General features: G+C 43.1%; 1 protein-coding gene across 2 annotated transcripts; it reads right to left on the bottom strand.

Annotated features, from left to right (window-relative positions):
- Positions 1 to 1,893: 1,893 nt before the first annotated feature.
- Positions 1,894 to 26,731, bottom strand: LOC114852270 (complement C3-like). 2 transcript variants are annotated; one of them, XM_055505882.1, is made up of 44 exons: positions 26,576 to 26,731; positions 25,033 to 25,228; positions 24,776 to 24,938; positions 24,517 to 24,611; positions 24,328 to 24,416; positions 23,215 to 23,297; positions 23,027 to 23,114; positions 22,763 to 22,865; positions 22,516 to 22,636; positions 22,286 to 22,401; positions 21,779 to 21,925; positions 21,070 to 21,169; positions 20,898 to 20,992; positions 20,586 to 20,777; positions 20,299 to 20,454; positions 15,042 to 15,171; positions 14,730 to 14,798; positions 14,427 to 14,618; positions 14,212 to 14,332; positions 14,044 to 14,132; positions 13,819 to 13,958; positions 13,511 to 13,723; positions 12,188 to 12,251; positions 11,990 to 12,079; positions 11,453 to 11,659; positions 9,913 to 9,988; positions 9,659 to 9,818; positions 9,296 to 9,391; positions 8,076 to 8,162; positions 5,997 to 6,147; positions 5,010 to 5,095; positions 4,706 to 4,783; positions 4,463 to 4,618; positions 4,301 to 4,363; positions 4,097 to 4,178; positions 3,974 to 4,010; positions 3,817 to 3,907; positions 3,644 to 3,733; positions 3,463 to 3,565; positions 3,211 to 3,297; positions 2,686 to 2,778; positions 2,523 to 2,606; positions 2,309 to 2,447; positions 1,894 to 2,115 (listed from the first exon to the last, which is right to left on the bottom strand). In XM_055505882.1, the coding sequence occupies exons 1-44, from the start codon at positions 26,650 to 26,652 to the stop codon at positions 1,971 to 1,973; spliced, it is 5,040 nt and encodes a 1,679-aa protein (XP_055361857.1). In that variant the 5' UTR covers positions 26,653 to 26,731; the 3' UTR covers positions 1,894 to 1,970. The 2 variants fall into 2 exon arrangements, with proteins under 2 accessions (XP_055361857.1, XP_055361868.1); XM_055505893.1 differs by lacking the exon at positions 8,076 to 8,162.
- Positions 26,732 to 27,128: the final 397 nt, after the last annotated feature.

Here is a 27,128-nt window from a genome sequence, read left to right as displayed (position 1 = left end):
CTCGACCACCTCTCCAGTCCTCCAGTCAAGACAGGGATTGTGTCGGCGAAACCAGGTGTAAGCAAGAACTATGGAATTGTAGGAGGACTTGACTACATGGAAGTGGATCTGCTCGGAGTGGCTATCAGAAAGATCAAGGTTACTGGACCGGTGCGTTGAGTTACCTTCCACAGGCGGTGTCCATCCAGGGCTGTTGCTTCCATCGAGACAGGTAGGGGAAAAGTGCTAACGCCTAGGCGTCTCACAAGGCTGGCATCCATGAGGCTGGTGTCGGCACCTGAGTCCCACCAAAACCACTTGCTGGACTGACTGAGGTCCCACGGATAAGGTGATGGTGAACATGGGACGTGTAGAGGCATGACACATAGATGACCGGCTCACCATTATCCTCCGGGCTAGTGGTGAGCGGGGGCTTTTACTGGACAGGACACTGAGATGTGGCCAGGCTGGACGCAGTACAGACACAAGCCAAGCGCCCTTCTACAGCTTTTCTCGGCTTCAGGCAGCTGAATCCGCCCCACCTCCATTGGTTCAGTCATGGATCCAGACGCAGAAGCTTCTTTGGGCTCAGCCAATCCGGGAGCATAGGGCGTGGTCCGACGAGCGGGCTGCTTCGGAGCCCCTCGTACCGCCAGGTTGGGAGGGGCCGCCGCGTTGCGAGACGGCGTTCGCGATCGTTGCTCCACAACCGGCGATCTACCTTGATGGTGAGCGCGATGATTTCATCCAACCCGGACAGAAAATCGGTGGCCGCCAGGCTGTTCTTGACCCGCTGACGTGCGGAACTCAATGGCGTAAGCGGAGACTCGTTAATTTCTGGGCCGATTCGCGTCCCGGCGTAATCTCCTGGAAAATGCGCTTCAGCGCTTGGGAGAAGGCAGTGAAAGTACTTAGAGAGGCGGAGTTATTCTGCCACTCGACCGTGGCCCACAGCTCCACTCTGCCCGACAAGTGGGAAACGGCGTACGCTACCTTGGCTCGCTCGGTGGCAAAATCCGGAGTGTGCTCAAACTGGATCTCACACTGTGTGATAAACGCTCGACAGTCACCTGAGTCTCCGGAGAAGCGCGCTGGGGCTCCCAGGTGAATGTTTGGTGCAGGAGGACGCGGAGCTGGAGATGCGGACGCAGCTGGACACTTAAACAGGAACAAACAAACCCACATGCACAGCACAGAATCCAACAGTTTCCAGATGCAGAGTCTTTATTGTGCGCGGTCGTGGTACAGGTTCAGAGTAGGCAGATGACTCATGTACAGCGCAATCCTCCGTACAAGGAACAGGCAAACAACAATAGTCAGACAGGCAAAGGTCAGAACAGAAAAGCTCAGCATACAATACCAGAGGGCTAGGCAAACTCAGCGTCAGGTAACAGGCAGTAGTCAGCAACAGGAAAACTCGGCGGCAGTACAAGGGCCAGGCAGTAGACAAGGTCAAAATGGAACAGGACTAATAACAAGACTACTTGCGGGCGGCACGGTGGTGCGGTGGGTAACACTGTCGCCCTGACAGCAAGAAAGTTCTAGGTTTGATTCCTGGAGGCGGCCCGTGTTTGCGTGGGATCTCTCGGGTTCTCCGGCTTCCTCCCAAAGACGTGCATTAGGTTGATTGGCCTTTCTCCATTGCCCGTAGGTGTGAGTGTGTGTGTGAATGGTTGTCTGTCTATGTGTTGCCCTGCGATGGACTCCAGGGTGTACCCTGCCTCTCGCCCATAGCCAGCAGGGTTAGGCTCCAGCACCCTCGCGACCCCGCATTAGGGATGCTTGGAATATGGATGGATGCTAATTGCGGACAATTGATGTGGTATGAACCTGAAGTAATATTAGTAATGTGTGAGCAGAAACGGAAATGCAACACAATAAAAAAAGAAGTTAACCCAACCCATGACAGTAACAAAAAGTTTGAGTCTTTGATTTTATTCAGTAACAATGTAAATGTAAATTCTTATTTATTTATTTTACTTTTTTGAATTTTACTTGTGCTGACATCCAAAAATGCTAAACTGCATCTCCATTTCTTCTATGCCTACACAGGTAGGTCTGTGGGCCTCTGTCTGACACTCTGCTGGTGTGGGCCAATATTCGATCCAGGTTCTCTCCCCAAGAATGTATTGATATCTGGCGAAAACAAAAAAACTTTAGGTCTGAGGCCAACTCTCTGGCACACACTGGTATAATATTACATGAGGAGTAGCAGCCTATTAGAAAATGAACCATGGGCTGAACAGCAACAAGAAGCAGTAAAACGATATGCTAAACTGTAAGCTACACGTACAGTACAACACATATGATCACATTAAAATAAACTTACGACTCTCCATCCCTGTGAATATCAGTGGACGCGCCCATGATAAGGTAGGTTTTGCCTTCTACCAGATCTAATGTAACTCTACAGTGTGGATAACTGAGGAACGTGCGCTCTTTATCCACAGGATCCACATCAGAGCTCCCTGTAATATAAATACAGCAAAACAGAGGCAAGACACTAACACTTAATGGACACTTTAAATTAATTGATTACTAACCTTCTTTGATAGCTTTTTGTACTTCCATATTGTAGACGTCAGTGGACAATTCCTCTGTGAATTTGACCAGTTTCACTTTGTATGCTGTGTACACATAAGTTCTGAATTAGTTCATTTACTGTTGTAATTTTACATTCTAAAATATCTCTTCAAATTTTCTTACCAAAATCAATTTTGCTGCTCTGTGTACTTTCACATAATTTAGTTGTGCGCTGATCATTAGTGACTTTGTCCTTCTTCTGCATACTGCAGTTTTCTGGAAATACAAAAGGATAAAAAGTGGATACACAACTGATGACAGATAAGTTGAGCATTACTGTATCTATATGTTTGTAGACAGGTTTATTTGTTAATGGTACGTAGCAGTAGTTACACTGTGAATACCGTATGTTGGTTAGTGATTTAATCCTATCTCAATCTTTCAGGAGTTTGTTTTCTAGAACTGGGTTATTTTCCTAAGAAACTCCACTTTAGGCTTCATTACATTTTACTGATTCCCTTTAGAAGGGTATGGCTCATCAGATGCAATCAGCAGAATCTCTTTTAGCACATAAGCAGACTTTTAACACATTAATTACTTGTGTCATGAAACAGTAGGTGGATTAGTGAGCTCTGATTTTTTCCAGAGAGCAGATTACTCTGTTGTGTAAACACATGACTAAGTTACTAATAGAATGTCTATTTTTACCTTCAGCACACGTGCATTCATCATTTCTACAGAGCCGCAGCTCTCCAGCTTTCCTCTTTGGGTGGTAGAATTTTACACAGTGTTTTTCTGAAGAAACATGTTTGAAATCAGTCTTCTACTGTCATTGCGCCACATCAATAATTGTATATTTTTCAAAAATAGTCATATCTACTCTGATTTAAATTTGCAGCCAAGATAAAAAAGTTTTATAAAAGATTCTATGTAGTTTTATGAAGAGTTTTTGAGACTTACGGTCATAGTATTCATAGACAGACACAGCAGCTGGTTGTAAGACACCAACTTTCAGCTTCTGATGGAGCCTAAATCTGATTTCTTCTGGTCGTGTGTGAGAAACCTGCATAAAAATGTAAATCAAAAGGTGAAGTAGAAATGAACAGAGTAAATAGGAAACAGAGAAGTAGTGATGTCTCACCTTGTCCAGATAAATGATGAGTGAGCCTCTTTCTGACAGGACTTTGTTCATCTCATACTTTGAAATAATGCGACCGTGACCTTTAGACAACTACACACAAACATATACATGTAGACAGTGAGAAACTCATTTTAAACAATAACACAAACTTGTGTGTGTGTAAAGATTCTTACTGCATCCAGGTCATTTGTGTTAACTGTGAAGCCCGTTAACAAACCGATATCCAGGATTGACATGGTTGCATCACGCGCCTCGTCCTTAAACCTGCACAGAAAATTAACCCAAACTATAGAATTTGGAGAAAACATGTCAATTTTTACTAATACTTACAGAACCTCTATAGTCAGCTGGTAGACATTGTATGCCACTGGAAAAGCAAACATGATTTGTAAAAAAAAGATTTGTAGGAAACACTAGCATTCAGATAAACAAAGACAGAAAGAACCAAATTACCTTCCTTTATTCCCACCGACATGTCAAACCTCTGACAGTCACTCTCCTTCTCTTTAGGCAAAGCATAATACAATGACACCATCTGTCACACAGGCAAAACATAGCAGACGCTGTGATCAGATAATGTAACTATGTATTAACAGTATTGAGCACACAATGTTAATAAATTAATATAAGACAAACGGAAACATATGTGTTGATTACCGTTAGTGTTGCTTCCCCTGTGCCTGTGGCCGTCACTTTCACATCTTGGTTTATGCTGTTGATCTGTGGGAATTTCAAATGAACACAGAAATCATTAGAAGACAAACTGTTTGACACTACACAAGTACAGTATATGTGAGCCAGGTATATGTGTTTTCTCACTTTTGATGTTCTTGTGCCAAAATGGTTGTCCCTGTTGATGTTATAACTGACAGGTTTGGACTTGCCCGGCAACAGAATGTCCACATTCAGATCATACTCCGGTTCTTTTGCGTTGGTCCAGTACTCTGCTACTGCCTGGTAGACCATTATAGTAGCCTGGAGGAAACAACAGTATGTATCAGCCTGTGCTGGAATCCTACATGAGCTAATAATACGACCTGAAGATGAATAAAGTCCTGTTACCTGAGTTGAACCATAGCCTCCTCCCACTTTCTGCTGTTTGCTGAACCATCTTACAACAGGGTTGGCATCTTCAAAGGCCTTTTTTAACAAAAGGGACAATTCAAATATCAAAAAGAAATTGGGAAATATTCCCTATATGGATATTCTGTAAAGCATTCATGGATACATTACCCTTTTAATTAAAGTGTATGTATTTTAAAAACTGTAGCAGAAAGAGAAAATAATGTATTGTCTATAAAGTATGAGAAAGTGTGCATGTGTAGCATGAAATGCTGGCTTAATGTCATTAGTGACATATTCTCACCTTAATCTTGACCAGAGCCAGCAGAGCATAAGCAGTGGCTTCCAGTGTGTAGACATGGCCATTAACTGCAGACCAGTGAGATAATTCTAATAAAGCAGAAAGACAACACAGCTTTATTACTATTTTCGACTATTTTAATTTTTCCTGTATTCCCCCATTTAATAATATTTATTATAATATTATAAATATATATTTATTTAAGATTTGCTCATGGGAATGTGGTTGTTGATAGTCTGTGCAAAGCAACAGTTATAGAGTACCTGCACTCAGCTTAAGTGACTGTTGTTGCAGCTATACAAATATTTAAGTGAGAAGTGTTTACTTTGTCTTTGACTATAAAACTATGGAACAAGTTTTTTCTGGTAGAGAAATAATTCTGCAGCTAATTATGGATTACAACTAATTTATGTCATGATTTTTTAGGGCAGATGAATCATTTCAAGTACTGATACTTTTACATATTGTCACGATTGTGATGATCACTAGGATGGCAGACCCACAGGCACAGCTCAGGAGGCGTACAGGTAAGACGTCGTCAGGATACAGGCAGTGATCAAAACACGAAGGCAGAGAGGCAGCGGCACAAAGGATGCAGGCAAAAGCGTTGTCATAAACAGGTAAAAGGTCGGTAACTGGCCGAGCAGGCAAGGCTAAAGCTCAGGCTAGGGATTCCCAACAAAGGGCTAAACAACATGTACAGTAAGTACTGTAAGACAAGAACGCTGGACAGTGGTAGTAAGACTCACGATCTGGCAGAGAACTAGGGTGAGTACTGGTGGTTAAATACACAGCTAGTGATTAACAAATTGACAGCAGCTGAACTTATGACATGACTGAAAGTAAAGCGAGGCAGAAACATAGTGAAACAGAAACCGGAAATAACTACAAAACAAAACAGGAAATAACATGCAGACAAAACCCCGGATTGTGACACATATGTAGACTTTGTTTCTTGGTATGTTGAAGAGCACTGCTGAGGGAAAGTACCTGGAGAAGCAAACTTGTAGAGGATGTCTTTTCTTAGTTTGCCTTCGTTGGCCAAGGCGTATGACGTCATAGCAACAGCATAAGGGTTGACGAGGTTGGGCAATCGCCTCTCCAGGTACGCCACAGCTCTGTCTATACTGGCTGGCAGGCTCTATGAGGAGTAAGAGATAAAGAGGGGAGGAAAGAATGAGTAAAGATGATGGTAGGTCGCAGGGATATTAAACTGTGAAATAAAAGTGAGCCATAAAGTGAAAATCCACTCAGGGAATGTTGTGGCAACATACTGTAACATATTGATATTTCTGTAGATAGAAACCAGTAAACACATATTTAAGCTTTCAAATAAAAAGTACAGAACAGGGTTTTAGGTATCTACACAACACCAATAATCACGTGACCATCAAAGTAAACATATTTGGTCCCGTTGTTTGTAAATATATTGCACTAATAATTATTGGAAATAAATAGTGAAATAATAAAGATTTAAAGCCTCAGGACGCATCGTCACAGAAAAGAGGATTATAATTTGGAAAAATATTTTATATTGTATGAGTATTTCATTCAATAACTTACTGTACTACTGTATCTATCTCCAACCTCTTACTCACAAGGAGCCTATCTCAGGCTGTCTATGTAGACAGCCTGTCCTGTCACCCAGGACAGGTTGACATTCCATCACAGGACCACATACAGTCATGGCTAAATCTGCTGGCACCCCGGAAATATGACGGAAATATTGACATTATGGCACACAAAATTCCAAATATGGGCTGAACAAAATTATTGACGGCTTTGACTTAATGTTTGTTTGCACACCCTTTGGAAAATCAGTCCCTTCCTACAGCAGCTGTTGTATTAGATTTAGGTATGGACTCATTGCTGGCCATTTCAGAACTCTCCAGTGCTTTGTTGCCATCCATTTTTGGATGCTTTTTGAAGTATGTTTGGGGTCATTGTCCTGCTGGAAGAACCAAGATCTCTGACGCAAACCCAGCTTTCTGACACTGGGTAGTACATTGCAATCTAAAATCCTTTGGTAATCCTCAGATTTCATGATGCCTGTGCCAGAGGCAGCAAAACAACCCCAAAGCTTCTTTTAAACCTTCACTATATTTGACTGTAGGCGTTGTGTTCTTTTCATTGTAGCTCTTTGGAACTTGTTTGGGGCTGCTTATCCACCACCCGTACTATCCTGCGTTGCAACCTTTCATCAATTTTTCTCTTTCGTCCATGCCTAGGGAGATTAGCTACAGTGCAATGGGTTGCAAACTTCTTGATAATGTTGTGCACTGTGGACAAAGGCAAATCTAGATCTCTGGAGATGGACTTGTAACCTTGAGGTTGTTGATATTTTTCCACATTTTGTTTCTCAAGTCCTCAGACAGCTCTCTTGTCCTCTTTCGATTATCCATGCTTAGTGTGGCACACACCGATACACAATGCAGTGTTATTTTTTATTGCCCACACCTTTACTTACCGTTACTTGGCCCAGGTGAGTTTAAAAGAGCATCATGATTGAAACTGTTATGGGTGCGGTGTGAACACAAGACACATGGAAGGTCTAGTTTACTTTGTTTCCTTTTCTTCACACTGGCGTACAACTCACTTGTAGCCCGAAATTCCTTCTCGCTCTTCTTCTATATCTGAACTATGTATCCACATTAAAAGACGCCATCCTGTGGTAACAAACACAAACTACAACTAATACATAGGACAGAACACATTTCCCATCTTTGTAGAAAACATACTTACTTTGGCATATAATGGAATAACAACAAATGAACAACAGCATAATAGAACAACAAACAAAATCAACAGTACAAGCGGAGTTGTTCTAGTTCAACACAGTTCTTTAGCTTGTAAGTTTTCTTCTGAGTTATGAGTTATGTTTGGACCATTTTCTGGTAGGCGTGTATCTGGAGCATTGCTCAAGAGTCTCATGAGCAGGAGCTAAGTGGCAGGAATTCCCCTTTTTCCCATCATCCAGTTGGTATGTGTATTTAGCTACTTTTTAATTGTTTGTGGTTTGTTAAACTTTGGGTGAGCTTTTGGAACATGGAGTGGTGCTTTGACTCTCACCTTGTCTCCTTCTTGGAAGAAAGGCTTTCTAGCACCACGTCTGATGCCCGCATAGCGTTTCATTTGCGCCTGCTTTTGTACAACCCTCTGGTGGAGCAAAGCAGGAGCAACTACATCATCACGAAATGACATCATAACAAAGTTTCGTGCGCATTTGTCGCCCATGCAGCAACTGAAAAAAAGGAAGCACCTGTGGTTGCATGGGTTGTAGCGCGAGGGTTCATCAGGAAGCATGTGACAGCCTGTTTCCCTGGTGCAGACTGTATTATTGCCATTATTCTTGCAATATCATTATTGCCACTTTTCTTCACACTGGCATACTCATGTTTCACTTCTATACTGAGATTTCTTTGCGCTTACTCTTCTTTTACATGTGAACTACTTATCTACATTAAGTATGAAGCAATTTTTTCGCACAGAAATGTGGGAAAACATAAAAATAACGTAAACTCTAAACAAAAAGGCAACAATAAATTCAAACCCAATTTAAAAAAAAAAATTGGTCATGACCTTGTTTTGTCCAGTTGTGTGCGTGCAACACTAGTGTGTTACAATTTTTGTGCAGTAGTGCCCAGTCATCCTGTCAGGCTCTGGCTCAAGGTACTTTGTTGTTCAGCCAGTTTCCACTTCCTGTCTTTACTTTGGTAGTCTCCCGGTTTCGATTTTCGGTTCCAGCTTTACTTCCGGTTTTCATTCACGCACCTGTATCCTATTCATGATTACTCACCAGGACATTTAAGCACCACCTGTCACCTTTGTTATCCGCCAGATCGTTATGTATGCTAGTCATCACTTTCCAGCGCTTAGTTATCCCGCCTGCATGTTTCTTGATCCTGTTTTGTTTCCTGACTCCTTACTCTCGCCTGCTCCTGAACTGTACTGTCGCCTGGAAAGCTCTAGTAATACCGAACCTGACCGCCCGACTCTGAGATAGCCTGCTCCTTAACGCTACTGTAAAACCTTGTCTTTCTGTTACCGAGACTCTGCCTGTCCCTGGACCTGTATCAGCCTGCTCCACCTGTACCGTAATCTGTGATCTCCTGTGCATGACCCGGACCGTCTGTTATACCGAGAGCTGAATTAAAACCTTTGAACACTACTACCTGTCTGAGGTTTCCGTGCTGTGCATGTGGGTCCTTTCTCTGCCGTTCCGTGACACATCCGAGTATAATAAGATTACCACGAAGAGGTAAAAAAAATCACTATATGCAGGTACTCACGTTAATAGAGGCAGCGCAAATTGTGCGAGATTCCTGTATCGCAATGAGGCAGAAGGCTGTGATGGAGGCATCTGAATCTGTGCCACGCACACCACCCTAACCACACACACACACACACACACACACACACACACACACACACACACACACACACACACACACACACACACACACACACACACACACACACACACACACACACACACACACACACACACACACACACACACACACACACACACACACACACACACACACACACACACACACACACACACGTTATTTAACATACAATATGATATTCAATGCCGTGTATTTGTTTTTAATAAATCATGTAATAAAGGCTCATGTTAGTATACATACTATCATCCCTCCATGAGAAACTTTCCCAACTTCTTTAAACAGTCCATCCGGCTGCTGTGTGTTAAGAATCAGAAACTTGACAGCCTCACAGATCACGTTGGTTTGCACTGCCACCAGACTGTTGGCCATAGAAAACACCTTGACAACATAGGCTGTCAGCCTTAGAGAGGGGAATGCAAAAATGGTTTAGTTACATTGATTTCCATATATGCATTCAGCCTCAGAGAGACTCTGAGAGTGTTTGGATGCCTCACCAAGTGCTGCTTTGATGATTGGGAAATACAGCAAAAGACCCATCCTTTTTATGGTAGGCAAGTTCGTTCTGGTAGCCTGTATGCAAACAAAGATTTGAAGAATCCGGAAAATTGGGTTGATTTAGGAGTCAGTTCTAGTGAGATAATCTAGAAACTATGTTTAATCTATTTTGCTGGAATAAAGTGGGGAGACACTGTCGGCCGGCAACGATGTTGCATTTGAGCGCGTGCACAGCACTGTGTCTTAGCTGCAGACAAAGCCACACCCCAGGCCCTCATTATCATCTTGGGGGACTTTAACCATGCCTGCACCCCCTCTTCAACTTCACCTAGTACAGTAACTGCCACACAATAGACAATAAAAGTCTAGACCTCATTTATGCAAATGTCAAGAGCAATTATACCGCACCCCCCTTCCCCTTTTGCATTGCTTGGAGAAGAACAATGTCCGTGATGCGTGGAGAGGATTGAAACACCATGGTGAGGTTGGGAATGGTCACTGGATGATTACGCCCAGTCTCCAAGCACACGACCCCCTGTTCACACCTCTCCAGTCCAGGCGTCTCCTCCCAACTGCAGCTGTTCACACCTCAGCACCACGCAGCTTACTCTGCCCTTCCTCCGACCACAACAATGGGACCGCCCCCAACAACCCACAGCTCCAGACAGACACGGTCCCCTCCACCACACACACACACCGGTGAATGTCCAGGGCTCAGATCTTGAGTTTGTGGACACATTTAAATACCTGGTTTTTCCCCTCAACAATAAAATGGACTGGTCTGACAACACGGACGCTCTGTTTAAGAAGGGCCAGAGTGGCCTCCACCTGCTGAGGAGACTGAGCAGCTGTCTGGTGGCCTCAGTAGTCCTGTATGGAGTAGTGCGCAGGGCGGGGGGCAGTACAGGCCGAGACAGGAAGAGACTGAACTCTGTCCTAGGCTGCACACTGGAGTCCATGAAGGAGGTGGCGGACAGTAGGGTGTTGGCTAAACCAACATCCATCATGGATAATCACTCCACCTCCTGCACCACTGTAGAGGCTCTGAGCAGCTCCTTCAGCACCAGACTGTTACACCCACAGTGAAGGAAGCAGCGCTAACGCAGGTCATTCCTCACCACAGCCATCAGACTGTACAATGCACTGCAGTGATACAAAATGATCACAACCGTGTAGTGTCTCAGGTCTCAGGTCTTTTTTTTCTGTCATGGTGAATACAGAAGGGACATAATGCCCTGTTCTTTCCATTTTTTACACTGCTGTACGTAGAAGAAATTTGTTCCTAGAAGTCACTGTTGTTTTTCTTTTCTCTACATTATTAATAATATTTCACAGTTGCACAGTGTTGCACAGTTATTACAGTAGTTATTACTGTTGTTTTCTGTTTCTTCTGTCTGTCCCTGTACTGTTATACTGCTGCTGAAACACAGGAATTTCCCCATTGTGGGATCAATAAAGTCATATCTTATCTTACTGTATCTCTTAAAATTCCTGAGGGGCAACAAAACCACATCATGTATTGGTGTAAAATCAACCTACCGGTTTTGATGTGTTGAAGAGCTTCTGCCCGTTTCTGAAAGCCCACAGTTTCCCACTGGTTGGTTTTATCCAAATATGTTGTTGCAATGACAGGTAGAGTCATGTGGATCATATTCTGCTCTCCACAGCCTCCTGGCTGGTAGATCAGAGTACCCATGGATTGGCCGCTAATGGCGTTCTCCACTAGTGGACCTACATTTTCTCTCCCTGTATGAACACATTAAAAAATTATAAAACAATTGTTACTGGTAAAGGATTACTACTAACAACATCACCTGCTTAAAACATATACATGTACAAGTTTTTTTTGCAGAATTTTTTTCTTTCTTTATTTTATTTTTACTTTATCCTGCTCAGCAGCTCAACATGCAGCAAAGTAATAAGCTAGAAGTGAATTATGCATTTCTCTTTAAGTGTAATTAGACTGTTGTTAACTCTTCTTGATTGTGATTGTATTTATTTTTACTATTTTTTACTTTGCCCACTAACAGACCTTTTATAATGTAATAAAATCTAGTCATGTATAACGTATGTCACCTGTTATAAAGATCTGTGTGCTAGTAGGTGTGGTTGGAACCAAATCTTTCTTAGGAATGGCGCTGTTAACGACTATTTCTTGTTTACCACCTAAATGGAAAAGCAGGAAGCAAAGGAATCAAAACATGATAAATGATCGTACAATAGTATATTGTTTTATGACTATAAAATTCAAAGGTGCTTTATGGATAAACTTACCTACACCCTTTTTAGTGGGGTCAATTTCTACAATATGAAGTGCTTTAACTAGGACGCCTTCAGGCTGGAAACATGACAAACAGAAATCTGCTTAAAAAATATGTGGACAGTATTATCTATAACTATTATTATTATATTATCTTTAACTAAACACATCATGACCTGATTTCTTACTTTCCTTTCAAATTACCAGAATCAAGCACATGCAACTTTTAGCTCCGCTGAGAAGGCCCAGATTACTGACTCATTGTAGGACACAAACTGCAAATTTGTTGTATTGTCCTGTTTGATTTCACAAATATAACATTAGCTACACACATAATACACACACAAAAATAAACACATCATCACAAGTCATAGACCTGAAATCAACTAAAAGGTTTATAAAATAGACCATTAAAAACGTGTTCACTGCTCTCCATATAATCATACAGCATCTTGATAATGTGTATCAGTGTAGTTACTGTAACCACAGAGCATAACTGTCAGGCTGGGGCAGGTGTCGGACCCACATGCACGGCGCAGAAACACAGATGTGATTAAGTGCAGGTTTATTCGGTGATTCAGAGTCAGGCGGTCCAGGTCATACACAGTTCGTTCCAGTAGACAATACACAGAGGAGCAGGCAATCTCAGAATCAAGGTCCAGGCAGGGTTCGGTACACGAGCAGGCTTTGGCAACAGTACAGACAAGGATCAGGCAAAAACTCACGGTCAGATTATCAGGCACAGGTCTTTCACAGGTTGCGGGATCAACAGGGTTCAGGCAAGAATCAATGGTCGAGGCGGTCACGGTCAAAACACGAATGGCTACGATAGAATGCTGGAAAGAGTACATGAACTAACAATCTGGCGGCTAGTGTCTGTGAGAGCTGGAGGTTAAATACTGAAGCGTGATTGCTGATTACGTACAGGTGTGAATACTGAGAACCGGAGCGTGACAGGAAGTTAACAAAATAAAACAGGATGTGACATGTAACATGAATCATGACAATAACAGGAGACACACATAGTTCTCCAGAGAGAGATGTACTCTTTCTCAAACAGTTATCTTTGCCCATGGCAACTGTTGCCTAACCACAGCTCATCATTTCAACTTTAGGACAATTCTGCCTGAGAATTATAAAGTTGGTCAATTCTCTGTGCCCAATGTAATTCTGTCTTGATTCTTGACAGCAAGGAAATACTTTAGTTCAGTTGTGACTTTATAAGAAATTTTGAAAAGGACTTGCCATGTAAGCTCTGGAGGGTCTTAGTGCACTATACAAATCCTGAAAAACTATAGTTCAGCCTTTAGTACATGGAGTGTGATTGTGTATCTTACCACTACACGCAGCACCTTCTCAATCCCATCACGAAGAGATGATTCTTTAACAGCAGCTTTGACTTGAATGCGGAACTGTCCTTCCTTCATGGGAATAATAATGTACGGAACGGATCGTGTAGTTTGGTGCCCAACCTCAACCTCCTGACGAAACTTTCCATGTTTGGAAGCTGCACTGCATAGATTCGGCTCTTCTATCAGTTCTATGCGCACCTGGAAAAACACAGAGAGATGAGATTGATAGACTTGATCAGATGCTGGAGACAAAATTCATCTGCAGTTAAAGAAATCAGCAGAGTAACACTCACAGTGATAGGATCAGGGGTGTAGTTGTGGAGGATTGCTTTAACTTCCAGCTGCTCTCCACGGACAGCAGCGTAGGGCAGTCTGAGATCAATGAAGAAATCCTTCCTGACAATGACCTCTAGTGGATCCCCAACACAGATTCCTGTTGAAAGACAGAATAGTAAATGTTTGTAAGACCATAGATTCACACCTATAAAAGGGACAATTTATAATCACTGAGTCCTCACCCTGAGTCCTTGACAGACTAATACCAGTGAACTGCCAGGTTGTGATTGAGTCTTGCAAAGGAACCCTTTCTTCATATGATGTAGATGCACTAATAAGGGACAAGTGTTCATAATTAGAAGACAATGCAGTTATCAGTGCAGTATTTCTGTGTGTTTCTGTTTCCTCACCAATCGGGGTTTTGTCTAGAACAAGCAGGCAGTTTGATGTTTTTCCACAGCCAACTTTCAGGGAAGTGTGTGCGAGTAACTATTTCATTGCTGTCCATGTAACAGTTGTCATCTTCCTCGACTAATGTAAAGTGAAAGGTTATTAATTTCATTTTTTCTAACTATTAGTCTGACCAAACGTTGCTTTGTCTCCAGCATTTGTCTCTGTCACTTACATTCCATTATGATTTCCTCCTTATTCTTGGCTCGTTGCTTTGCCATCTCCTCACAGCAGTGCAGGAAGGCCTGGACACAGGCTGCACCGTCCACAATGTACTCACTGCGTCTCGCACAGGTGTATGAAAGAGGAGTGTCCCTCATGCCATCCAAACAACACTCACGTTGGAGCTCATCTTTATATTTGCTCACTAAAAATACAGATGTTATAATCAAAGAAGTGCAAAGGTATTGAGCACAGTTGTCAACTAGACGTTGTCAAAGAGAATAGTTTTACAGTTGTGTGTAGATGTGCTTCTTACCTAAGGTGGTTGTGACATCCATTATAGTGGCGGCTCGCTTCTTCCTGCTGGGGGCCGGACATTTCAGCTCTGAAAATAATACAACACAGCTCTTTGATTACAAATGCTAAACCACCACAACAAGGAACAGGAAAGAGTAAATATTATCATAAATAGTTTCTTTTCAATAGAAATTTTCAATAAAACACAAATTTCTTGTGGACAAACAGAGCTCATTATTAAAGTTTCCATATGAAGAAATAAAGAATAACTTAAATCCTGATTCTGGTGAAAAGCTGGATGAAACCAGACCAGTAGTAGACCACTAGTCACCTTGTCTGTATGCAGTCCCAGAACCAGCACTGGACTCAAACACCAGCCCAGCATCATAGAAAACACCCATACTGTTCATCCCTCCACCTGGTGTGCAGCCAGTGTCATACTTCTCCACAACATCCCATATCTGTGTAAACACAAATACAAACACATATGTAAGTGTTATATATAGTTACAGAATGTGGCTTAGCAGGTACCCAGGAGCACAGTCACGAGAGCAACAAATCTGTTGCAGTTGCTGTTTATTGTAAACTGTCACACCACTCCGGGAAGAAGGACCCAAATGCACAGCGGGAGCTTGAGTAAAAACTGTAGTTTAATGATTCGAGGTCAGGCAGGCGAAGGTCATACACGGTACAGGTAAGGCAGGATCGGACAAGGTGCAGGCAAAGACGAAGTCAAAAACAGGCAATGGTTAAACTTACGGCTAGGTACTGTCAGAGGCTGGACAAGAGGCAAGACAAGGTAACAAGACTGGGTCATACACAGTAACTGGACAATAGGTAACGCTGGAATGCTGGTCATGAGAACGCAGACAATCTGGCAAATGGCTATGACAAGAGCTGGTGCTTAAGGAGGTGATTACTGATGAGGCACAGGTGAGTTTAACAAGGAACAGAATTAAGGTTAGATTAGCTGAGTATGAGTGCTGGACAAAATAAAAAACGGAAATTAGTAGAACAGTGACTAAATGACTAGGATTATGACATAAACAAAGAGAGAAAGAGAAAGAGAGCGCTGCGACCTGCACGAGTGACAATAACAAAACTAAGAATCATGCACCACCTGACAGGCTAATCAAATAGGAGAGTGAACAAATGTATCTATTAGCAGTAGGCTTAGAGCCATGACAAGAGTACCAGCAGTTTTAAGCAAAATCACTGCTCCAACTTACTAACCTAAATGAACAGAGAACCCTCCTTTACGCCAACACACCAGCAACTGGTCTAACTTAGGTACGGTATAAATACATCTCTTATATTGGTTAACCTGAAACTGTCAGGTTTTGGTTTTATTTTCCGTTTTATTCTGAAGGACTCTGGTTTCACTTGTCATGTTTCGGTTTCCTGTTTATTTTGTAGTACTTTCGGTTTCTGTTTCCATCTGGTCATTTCCCGCTTCACATTCCAGTTGTCAGTACTGGCACCTGCCCATCATGTAGTAATCAGCCCTCAGTATTTAAGCACCAGTATTCACCCAAGCAAGTTGCCAGATCGTTTGTGTATGCCAGTCGTCTCGTTCCCGCAACCCTCAGTTCAGCTCACCTCGTCATTGATCCTGTTCCGCATTCCTGATAGCCGACCCCTGCCTAACCCAAACGGTATTGTAGCCTTGCTTACTTTGTTGTTGAACCTTGCCTGTCTCTGGACCTGATTTAGCCTGCTCCAATTGTACCTGAATCCTGCGTCTTATCGTGTTTGACCTGAACTGCCTGCGACTACGATTACTGAAATAATTGATTCTTTACCATCTACCTGGTGTCCTCACGCCGTGCATGTGGGTCCGATCTCTGCCACACCCTGACAGAACAATCTGGCCAGACTTGGACCCAGCCGGCTCCCAGATACACCCTAGGTTCGATTTCGTTTTGTGTTTTTTTGTTTTGGAGGAGGAGTTCTGTTGTAAACCATGGAGTTTACGTGCGCCGACTTGCCCAGCGATCTCCGCAAGTATTTTGAGATTCTTGCGGAGGATTACCGGAGGGCGCCCGGTCCGGAAGATCAACGGAACCCCGTGGAGATCGCTGTGTACACCTTGGAGGATGAGGACAGCGCGCTTGAACGCCCCGGCGTCCACCGCCTCTATGAGCGGATGTGCGCACGACTCCAGGAGATAGAGCACGTGCTCCGCATCACATCTGTCCCCACCCCTCTTCTCGGATTACGCCAGCCCTGGTCGCAGCTCCTATGTCCCCGGATTCAGTCGACTCCTCTGCTCTTTCTTCCGCACCAGATCAACCCGCAGTTCCAGTTTCAGTTTCCTTTCCCCAGCCTTGTCTGACCGTTGCTGCGGCACCAGCCTGCCCAGCTCAACTCTTAACCCACTAGGAGGAGTTCCTGCACCGGTACGGTTTCACGTCTCATGCCCACACTCTAGCCACATAACTGCAGCCAGCAGCCACATCAGTCCCTGCGTCTCAGTCAGCTCAGCCATGTTGTGCTCAGGGCCCAGCTCAGTCAGGTCACACTCAGGGCCCAGCTCAGTCGTGTCACGCTCAGGCTCAGGTCCAGTCAGGTCACGCTCAGGTTCCAGTCCAGTCATGTCGCGCTCCGGTTCCAGTTCAGTCTTGTCACGCTCAGGGCCCAGCTCAATCATGTCACGCTCAGGCTCAGGTCCAGTCATGTCACGCTCAGGTTCCAGCCCAGTTGAGTCACACTCGGGCTACAGCCCAGTTGAGTCACGCTCAGGCTCCGGCCTTGTCCCAGCCAGGTGGCACCACACGTCAGACAAGTTTTATTCTTGCCCGGTCAGGCCCGAAGTCTACTCCGTCGAGCTCGGCAGCTGCATGCAGCACTGCCAGCTCCGGAGAGGACGTCGTCCTAATCCCTGTTGGCTCCAGTGAGGAGGCCGCGAGCAGCACTGCCGGCTCTAGTGAGAAAGCCGCAAGAAGCACTGCCGGCTCCAGTGAAGAGGCCGCGAGCACCACTGCCGGCTCCAGTGAGGACGCCGTTTCTGTCCCTGTTGGCTCCAGAGAGGAAACCATTCCTGTCCCTGTCGGCCCTGAAGCGGTCGTTCCTGTTCCAGGAGGAGGTCGTCCCAGCCGCAGCCCCTGTCGGCCTCCAGGAGGAGGTCGTTCCTGCTGCAGTTTCTGCTGCAGTTGCTGCTGGCCTCCAGGAGGAGGTCGTCCCTGCTGCAGTTTCCGCTGCAGTTCCTGCCGGCCTCTAGGAGGAGGACGCTGCAGCTCCGATTCCTGTCATCCTCCAGGAGGAGGTCGCTCCAGCTCCGGTTCCCGTGATCCTCCAGGAGGAGGTCGCTCCAGCTCCGGTTCCCGTCAGCCTCCAGGAGGAGGTTCCAGGATTCGGGGACACCAGCTCTGGGATCGTTCCTGGAGCTCCTGGTGGTCCTGTGGAGACCACGTCTGCATCAGTTCCTGTTATCCCGGCACCGGCCGCGTCTGCACCGGCTCTTGGTGGTCTTGTCCAGACCACGTTTGCCTCAGCTCCCGGTGGTCCGGCTCCGGCCACGTCTGCACCGGCTCCGGCCACACCTGCATTGGTTCCTAGTGGTCTTGTCCAGACCACGTTCGCCTCTGCTCCTGGTGGTCCGGCTCCGGCCACGTTCTTCTCTGCTCCGGGTGGTCCGACTCTGGCCACATTCAGCTCAGCTCCTGGTGGTCCGGCCACGTCTGCATCGGTTCCTGGCGGTCCGGCCACGCCAGCGTCGGTTCCTGGCGGCCCGCCATGTCTGCATCGGTTCCTGGTGGACCGGCTCCAGCTTTGCACATATCGGTCAGCTGCTGGGTTGGGAGGATCCCCTGCTACCGCCCTCCACGGGAGGGGGTTTCTGTGTCTCAAGGGTTCCCCTGAGACTGTTTGGACTCATAGTGGACCCTTTTGCTGACCCTCCTCAAGTCCTCCCTCCGCCCACCCTGCTTGTTTGCCTTGACGGGGAGGGATTCGGTCCCTCCTCCTGGGACCACCCTCCACCCGCCCTGGTTGGGGGGGCCTCCGTGGGCCCCATGGTAGACGCCCTAGGGGGAGGGGTACTGTCAGGTTTTGGTTTTATTTTCCGTTTTATTCTGAAGGACTCTGGTTTCACTTGTCATGTTTCGATTTCCTGTTTTATTTTGTAGTACTTTCGGTTTCTGTTTCCATCTGGTCATTTCCCGCTTCACATTCCAGTTGTCATTACTCGCACGTGCCCGTCATGTAGTAATCAGCCCTCAGTATTTAAGCACCAGTATTCACCCAAGCAAGTTGCCAGATCGTTTGTGTATGCCAGTCATCTCGTTCCCGCAACCCTCAGTTCAGCTCACCCCGTCATTGATCCCGTTCCGCATTCCTGACCCGCGACTCCTGCCTAACCCAAACGGTATTGTAGCCTTGCCTACTTTGTTGATGAACCTTGCCTGTCTCTGGACCTGATTAAGCCTGCTACAATTGTACCTGAATCCTGCGTCTTTGACCTGGACTGTCTGCGACTACGATTACTGAAATAATGGCAAACAGAAACAGCAGGTAACAGGTTTTGACAGTTACAGGTAAAGACTTGGACTAAAGTCCATGAATGACTCCTGATGGGCTAAATGGAGAATGATCGTCTCACAGAGCCCTCCCCCCGCTACATCGTCTCCAGGCGACCTAGGAAGGCTCCTTCGGGTGCGCCCTGTGGACCCTGTGGACACCCTGGATGAGGTTTTTGTCTAAAATCAAACGCGATGACACCCAGCTGCGATCCTCAGGACCATACCCGAACAGGTATGACAGACCCCTCCCTTTGCGACGGAACTGCATTGTATAGGCTTGGGCTCCATCAATGATACGAGGAGGAGCCTGAGGTTCCCCAACGTCCACCTGCCCCGACTTCAGCTGGGAGACGTGAAACACAGGATGGACCTTTAATGAATCTGGTAAGGTGAGTTAGACCGCTACAGGGTTGATGATCTTGTTGATCCAGAATGGCCTAATAAAGTTTCCTGTTGACGTCCTATAACTTATATTAGTCGTGGACAGCCACACCCTGTCCCTAGTCCTGTACCGGCAAGCGGACAATCGTCTCTTGTTGGCGTAACGGCGGGCTCTCTCCTGATTCCGCAGTAGGAAGGCACGCACGCGTCTCCAGGTGGCTCGACACCTTGCCTCCATGGTCCTCACAGACGGAGCTCCCTGCTCCTGGAACAACGACGGCTGGTACCCGTACACCGCCTCGAAGGGCGTACCAGGGAAGGCACCAGCATTAGTAGTAGCCTAAAAGGTATTCACCCCCTATGGATGCTTCATCATTTTACTGATATTAAAAGTCATTCATGCTTTTGTCATGGGTTTGCTGGAACCTATTCCACCCTGCACAGGTCGCTAGACCACATATATTCACAATCACTCATACTCACACTTGAAACACCTGGAATAAACCCACACAGACACTGGAAAAAAACATTATAAATGTGTCAATATAATAAAATTAATCAATCAATCATCATAATAAAAACATGTACTGTGAAATAAGTGTTCACTTCATTTAAAACGACTAATCTAATTCAACAGAGGTTCAGCCATTCAGTGTTAGTTTATTGTCACTGTCAGTTAAAAGATACCTTTTTCTGAGTGAGGCGATGCTGGTTGTTTGGGCTGTAGACACCTTTGTCCACTGCCACAAGTCCCACTGTGGCCTCTGGATCTCCAGTGACCTTCAGACCAAACATTCTACGAGGCTTATAGGATGGAGCAGGTCTTAAAGATTCCAACTTAAGCTAGTGAGATAAAGTAAAATAAATTTAAAGTTTGTATGTTCATAAAGTCACATAATTAAAGTGGAATAACTTGTTCTAATGTGTATATATATAATGTTTTTCACGGCGGGTGTTTAGTGTTTGTGTCTTACCGAGCCCATGCATGTGTCCTTCACATCCACCCAAACAGAGTCTGATACTACTTCATTATCACTTGGATGGTAGTAGGCTACGATGCGGAAAGACGGCAGCATGTCTTTGGTGATAGGGACATTCAGGGGTATTAATACATTACCCTGTGCTTTGAAACGGTCATATTTCACAAGTTGACCCCTGCTCAGGATCTAAAAACACAGATTTACACAGCGAAAAATCAGTGTATACATCACAAAATGTGGAATCTGGCAAAAGACAAACAGACAAAACAAAACACCCTCTTATCCACAGATAAAAACATTGCTCACCAGGTATGTGATGTCACTCCCTCTATCTATCTGTTTGTTGAGGTTGAGGGTCATTTTGAGGTTGTCTCCCAATGTAAGATTTGTTGTATCCACATCTGTAAAATGTTTTTGATTCATTGATACAGTTAAACACTACGGATGCTGTCACTACCTTCATCAGGATTTTTTTTACCTATGTGGATGTAGCTGTTGCTGTTGGTGACATATGGCTTAGCTTCCATGGTGGCCGTCGCTTGTCTCTGAGGTGTAAGACGAGGGGAGTTGGTCTTGGCCTAAAATTAGACAAGAAACAATGTTAAACCTGCATTGGTACGTACCAATAAAATATATTTATAACAGCTTAGTTTTAACCTAATCATTATTAACCTGCTTCAGTTTAGCACACAAATTAAAGGACAGGTAAAACAGGTTTTAGTTTGTTGTCAATAAAAGAGCCACTTGTAGAGGATTATAGTCGGCATATGGTTGCTACATCATTTCATTTCAGTACTGTAAGAAGTCCTGCCAAGTTCTGGGGTAAAAGTACATTAGACCTGTTTCCATGTTTATTTATGTCAAGTGTGGGTGTGGTCCATAACTGGGCCTTTGCTTTGGGTCGCCACAGCCCCTTAGTACAATGCCTTGATCACTGTCTCAGGTGACCAAAAAAACGATATGTCAACAACTTTTCAGCCTCAAGGACAGATTAGCTGCTGCAAAAAGTGGGAATACAGGATATATTTGTATTTTCTTGGCCTGGCAGATTCTGTCTGGCAAAGCTAAAACTGTACACTACTGTAAATATGTACGGTGTAGTAGCCTTTGAATATTATAGGATTAAACTTCCCTTAGTGAAATAGATAATGACAAAAGCAATGATTAAAAATATTCAGGAGACTTACAGTGATAGGCAGTGTCTGAATTCCTGCTACTTTATTGATGGTAAGCTTTGCGATGCCATTTTCTCCCGTGTTACCCTTCATGTTTCCTGGATCCACCACCACTGGAACACCTTGTGCTGGAGTTTCATCAGGATTCAGAACTTCAACCTGTTAACAAAGAAACAACAACTGAACAATCAGAATACATCTGTCTTAATGCGACTTTGCTTCTGTTGTGAATTGGCACCATATGAAAGAAATTGAATGAAAATAATAAAACACTTGAAAAACTGCATCTTAATTTTGTATGTTTTATTCATTAGTGAAAAGTTGCTTAATATATAAAATAAAAAATATATATAGAATATATAAATTTAAAAAATAAATAAAAGGACCAGTTATTAATTAAATTCAATTAAAAGTATTATGTTTAATTAATTAATAATCATAGGGTGTTGTGATTAGATAAAAATATTGTATAGAGCCTTAATACTGTAATCAGTTTTTGTAAGTAGAAACAGGCTTTACCGTCACATCAAAGGACATTCCTGGTTTGAAGTATTTGGGTGTTTTTTTGAAGTAGATGGCATAAGGTGATGTGACGATCTGGATACCTCTCACCTCTGCTTCCACCATTTCACCACCTGTGAGTTCAAACAGAAGAGACTTTGAGCTGCTGATTTCTGCTCGACAACTGTAGGAGCTGATCATCAATACAGTACATTTACAAAAACACACACTCACATTGTTTATCTTACCGCTCTCTGTGAGCACACTGACTGCTATGTAGATGGAACTCCCAACCAGGGCATTGATATTTGGAAACGTCAGTGTGATGTGCTCTCTCTTTAGTGTGACAGCTCCCTTCCCGTTTTCAATCTGACGTAACATAATACGCAGATATATAGTGACTTACGGTACAAGATTCAGTCATCTATAAATATTTACTGATAGAGCGATAATTGTTAAATACTCTAAAAATGTAAATGTTCGGTTTGTACTAACCATCACCCTCTGAAGTGAACTGGGAAAGCTCTTTTTCTGACCCTCTTGCATAACCCCAAACACAACATATGCTGCTCCGTCCACCTCTTCACCAAACAGATACCTAGAAACACATGATGAGGATAAAAAAGACAAATAAACTTGAAAATTAAAAACAGACTAGTAAGCACTATATATACACATTACGTTTTATGTTCTCTTCAAACAAATCTATCAATCAACCATAATCTCTATATGAATTATGTAAAACCAAAACTCACATACGTAGCTTCAATAATCACGAGGAGTTCATCACTGTCCACATAGAAGAAGGCGCTTGCAGGCTTAATTTTAACCTCGAAACTGGGCAGAACTGTAATATCAAATGTGTTTTGTTGTGTGCATCATCACGCAAAAATTTACAAAATGCTGAGAAAATGTTTTATAGAAAATAAGTCATAAATTGCACTCACCATATTCTTTAACCTCAAACTCTGCAGAGTAACGTTGCTGAGGGTTGTTGTGGAACATGGCCACGACTTTCCAAAGTCCAGGACTGAAAACAGACACATGTACACAGACACACACCCACACAGGGCTATAGTTAATATCTACCTGTAATACTTTTCTGTCAATTTTCTAATTATATATTAAACGGTATGGACGCTACTTTCTGCTAAAGTTCCAACTTTACCTGTTACAATACAATACCTGTTACCTAGTTCCAACCTGGGACAATAATACAATTTCAGTAACTATCAACTGACCGACCTTTCTTAAAATTAAGATTTTTAGTTGTTTACAAATAGGTAATTAAAAAAATTGAAAATGGCCAATTTTTCATTTTGATAAAAAAAATTATCTGATTTGATTTTTCAATTTGATTTGATGTTCTTTAAAATACATGGGCTATTTCTTATATGAGATGGAAATAAATTAACTTAAGTTTATCACAATTTGTTAGATACAGTATGTCTTTAAAAGTACAAGTTACAGTATGAATCTTTGGAGATTCTTTGTTTCACGGCATTGATTTCGGTTCTTTGCTGTTAGCTGTAAGTTGAGAATATGGACATTAACAGTAAGTAAGAAAGTACCGTTGATGTTAAGCAGAATGAATACAGAGAGAGAGAGAGAAGTGTCAGATCACCTGCAGCTACATTGAATGTGCAACATTAATCGACAGCATGTTTCCTATCTGAAGCTGCCACGTGGATCAAGACTACAGGCTGTTCTATGCTTCTGCTTGCTTCTGACCGGTTCATAAGTGCTAAAACCCCCACATGCAAAGTAGCAGAGCACCTATGTAAACCAACAGGACCCTGTGCAGGGGTGCAAAAAGCGATAAAAGCTTTTAACGGCTGTTTTCCTTCGAAATAATCATAGCTGTGTAAGTACTAAGAAGGTGTATCAACTCACATAAAACCTGATTGGACTTCTGTTTGAATTTTGAGTTATTTTCTTGTAAAAATGGCAATGACCTTGAAAAGTGTCTCCACACTACGTCTTGTATCCAGATAGAATACATAAAACACACAATACCACACCGACATATACATTATGCAACATTTTAGTTAAATGTTCACCTGACAATTTCACCAAGTTGGTAACTTCCAGAGTGGATCCCTGACTCCAAAGAGACTGGATCAAGTGGTAGAATGATGTCATCAGGAGTCTGAAACAGACATTTTGTTCAGCAAACCTATAGTCTTCTGTCTAACAAACATTTAATTCTGTGCCTGTCTGTGCCTGTGCCTGACGATTAAATATTATACCACAATCTCAATGGCAATAGATGCATCAGTCTGGGCTTGGTCATTCCTCTCTACAGGCTCCATGCGAGGCGTCACTCCAAACATCCTGTAATGAACTGACAAAGAAATCTGTGCTCACTTCTCAGTCTTTACTAGACGTGAATATTTAATAATGTTTTTGTGTAATATTTAACATTTGTGGAAAAACAACTTCACAATGCAATCTTTAATTTAAAAAGACACTCTCGTTCACTTCAGTCATGACACAGCATGAACTGACCTTTAGTGTCGGGGGTGTAGATGGTCTTGTCTGTCTGAATGAAGATGTATCCAGACTGGAAGGACACTAAGACGACCTTCTCCAGCAGCCGGTCAGGGAACTGAGCTTGGAGGTAAACATACTGCTTCAAGTTGGGATCTTTACTGAAGTCGGCTGGAGGGAGCTAAGAAAAGTATAATGAGACACAACAGTGTGTGAGTTACTGTACATGATGAGCCTGTCTGGACTCATATAGAAGCCAACAGGACTTGAGTTACCGTTATTTGTCCAAACTGCTGGAAGTTGTTTTCTGCAGTAAGATTCACAACTTTGCTTGTCAGTATTTTGGTTTTGGTTGGATGGTTCATCACAATGATTTCAACCCTCTGGTCTCCTCCACTACAGTCCTGACACTCCACAAAGACGTTCTCTGCTGTTCCTACCCTCAACAAGTTGGGAGCAGACATCACCTTCCTGCAGAGCGACGAGAACAGATGAATGATTCAGTTATAGTATTTCTTGCACACATCTCATAGAAAAGTGGTTTCTTTTAATTACTGGTATATTATTTATACTGAAGCAAAATGTGCTCACCGCTCCTATTGTTGTTATGATGTGTTTTTTAGTTAAAATCAACATCTTAATTTTTCCAGATTACAACAAACAAATGTCACTACTCAGGACTCATTTCCTGTTTTATTGTGAAGTCATTTCTGCTTTTTGTTGATACCATGTTTAGTTCCTGCTTTACTTCCAGTCACGTTAGTCTCCAGCTGGAATCAATGAGCAATCTACATCTGTACTTAACCTCCAGTACTCACCGCATTACTCTGCCAGATTGTTGCGTGTTTACACCTCTCTCCAGCGTTACCTTACCTTGCCATATCAAGATCTAGATTTCACATCTGTCCTCCGTTCCTGAGTATCTGCCTAATCCTAGTCTGTACCTTAGCCGTGTCTGCCTGTTATTGACCTTGCCTGATTTTGACCTGAGCCTGCCTGCACCCTGCCTGTGCTGTCACCATGAGTTTAACTGTGCATAATGTATTAAGTGGACCTTGCTGAGCAACATTAAAGCTCTCTTACTCTACATATCCTGGTCTGGGACTGTGCATGTGGGTCCGTCACCTTCGAGCCGCTGACAACAAACATGTACACATTAAGGTCTTCTGCTGCTGCATGGACAGATTTGCCATTTTTTGAGTATCCTTATAAAGATCCAGCTCTGAATCAGCCCTGAATCAACATTAAATTTCATCATGGCTTGACCTTATTTGCTTTGTTTGTCATTTTGGTGCCAAAGAACTCAAATCAAGTTGACATAATTTCGAAACACCACATTACCTTGACCCATGTCACACTACCTGCAAAGTGGGCTACAAGTATTCATTATGAAAAGTGAAACTTAACATTATACAATTTGTGCATTGGTTTCCGAAAAACATACTTAAATTAAAATTTCTGTAGTTCCTAAATGCTAGACATTATTGAAGAAAAAACAAAGGTAACCTAATCTGTTAGTTATATGGAAGCAAATGTACAGATACACAAACTGTACTTTACCAAATATTCTAGGTTTATTTACATTTTACCAGAAAGGTCTAGGGCTGCTTTCATGCTAAACTATTATCTGACTTAACTGGTCTGTAGTTAAATTTGTCTAATCTAAAGTCCTAAACTATGTGAAGAAACACCTAATATTATTAATGATGAATTATCCTAAAATTAAATAGGAACATGTATTAATTATATTAATGAAAACATGCATTTCTAAACATATATTTGTTGGTAAATATTGGTATTTTTGGAAGGTCTACTTACAATGGACCCCCATTAGCCAGAGATACCAGAGAGGTAAAAACCAGAAAGGCCAGTAGCCAGAGCTGAGTCCCACTCATCCTCCTACCAGATCCTGTCTTACTGTCAGACTAATGTTCTGTTCTTCACCTTTTATTTCCTGAGATCCTCATTCACCTCCTCTCAACCTCTTTACTGTCTATTCCCATCCCAAACGTTTCACAGCACAAATGCAAATGCTTACATGACTTTCTGACAGCTATTGAGAAATATTGTTTGAGGGGAAAAGGTAAACTTCTAAAAATCAATGGAAGTGTTTAAACTTAAATGTATTACTGCTAAATAATGTATGTGTATTTTTGTGTTAACACAACATGTTAATTTTATCAGTTATCAGTTTTATCAGTTATCAGTTTTTCTTTAGGTTTTAGTTGTGAATCCCCTGCTGAATTAAAAACAAAACAAAAACAAGAGGGGTGAAAGTCCTCTTGGATAATTTCTGGGTGACTCTGGATGGACTTTACTCACCTGGACATTTTTCAAATCACAGTCTGATTTAGACATTATGTACATGTTC

The sequence above is a fragment of the Betta splendens genome, chromosome 1, assembly GCF_900634795.4.
Source record: "Betta splendens chromosome 1, fBetSpl5.4, whole genome shotgun sequence".
Taxonomy (NCBI): domain Eukaryota; kingdom Metazoa; phylum Chordata; class Actinopteri; order Anabantiformes; family Osphronemidae; genus Betta; species Betta splendens.
This window is presented reverse-complemented; position numbering and strand designations above follow the sequence as displayed.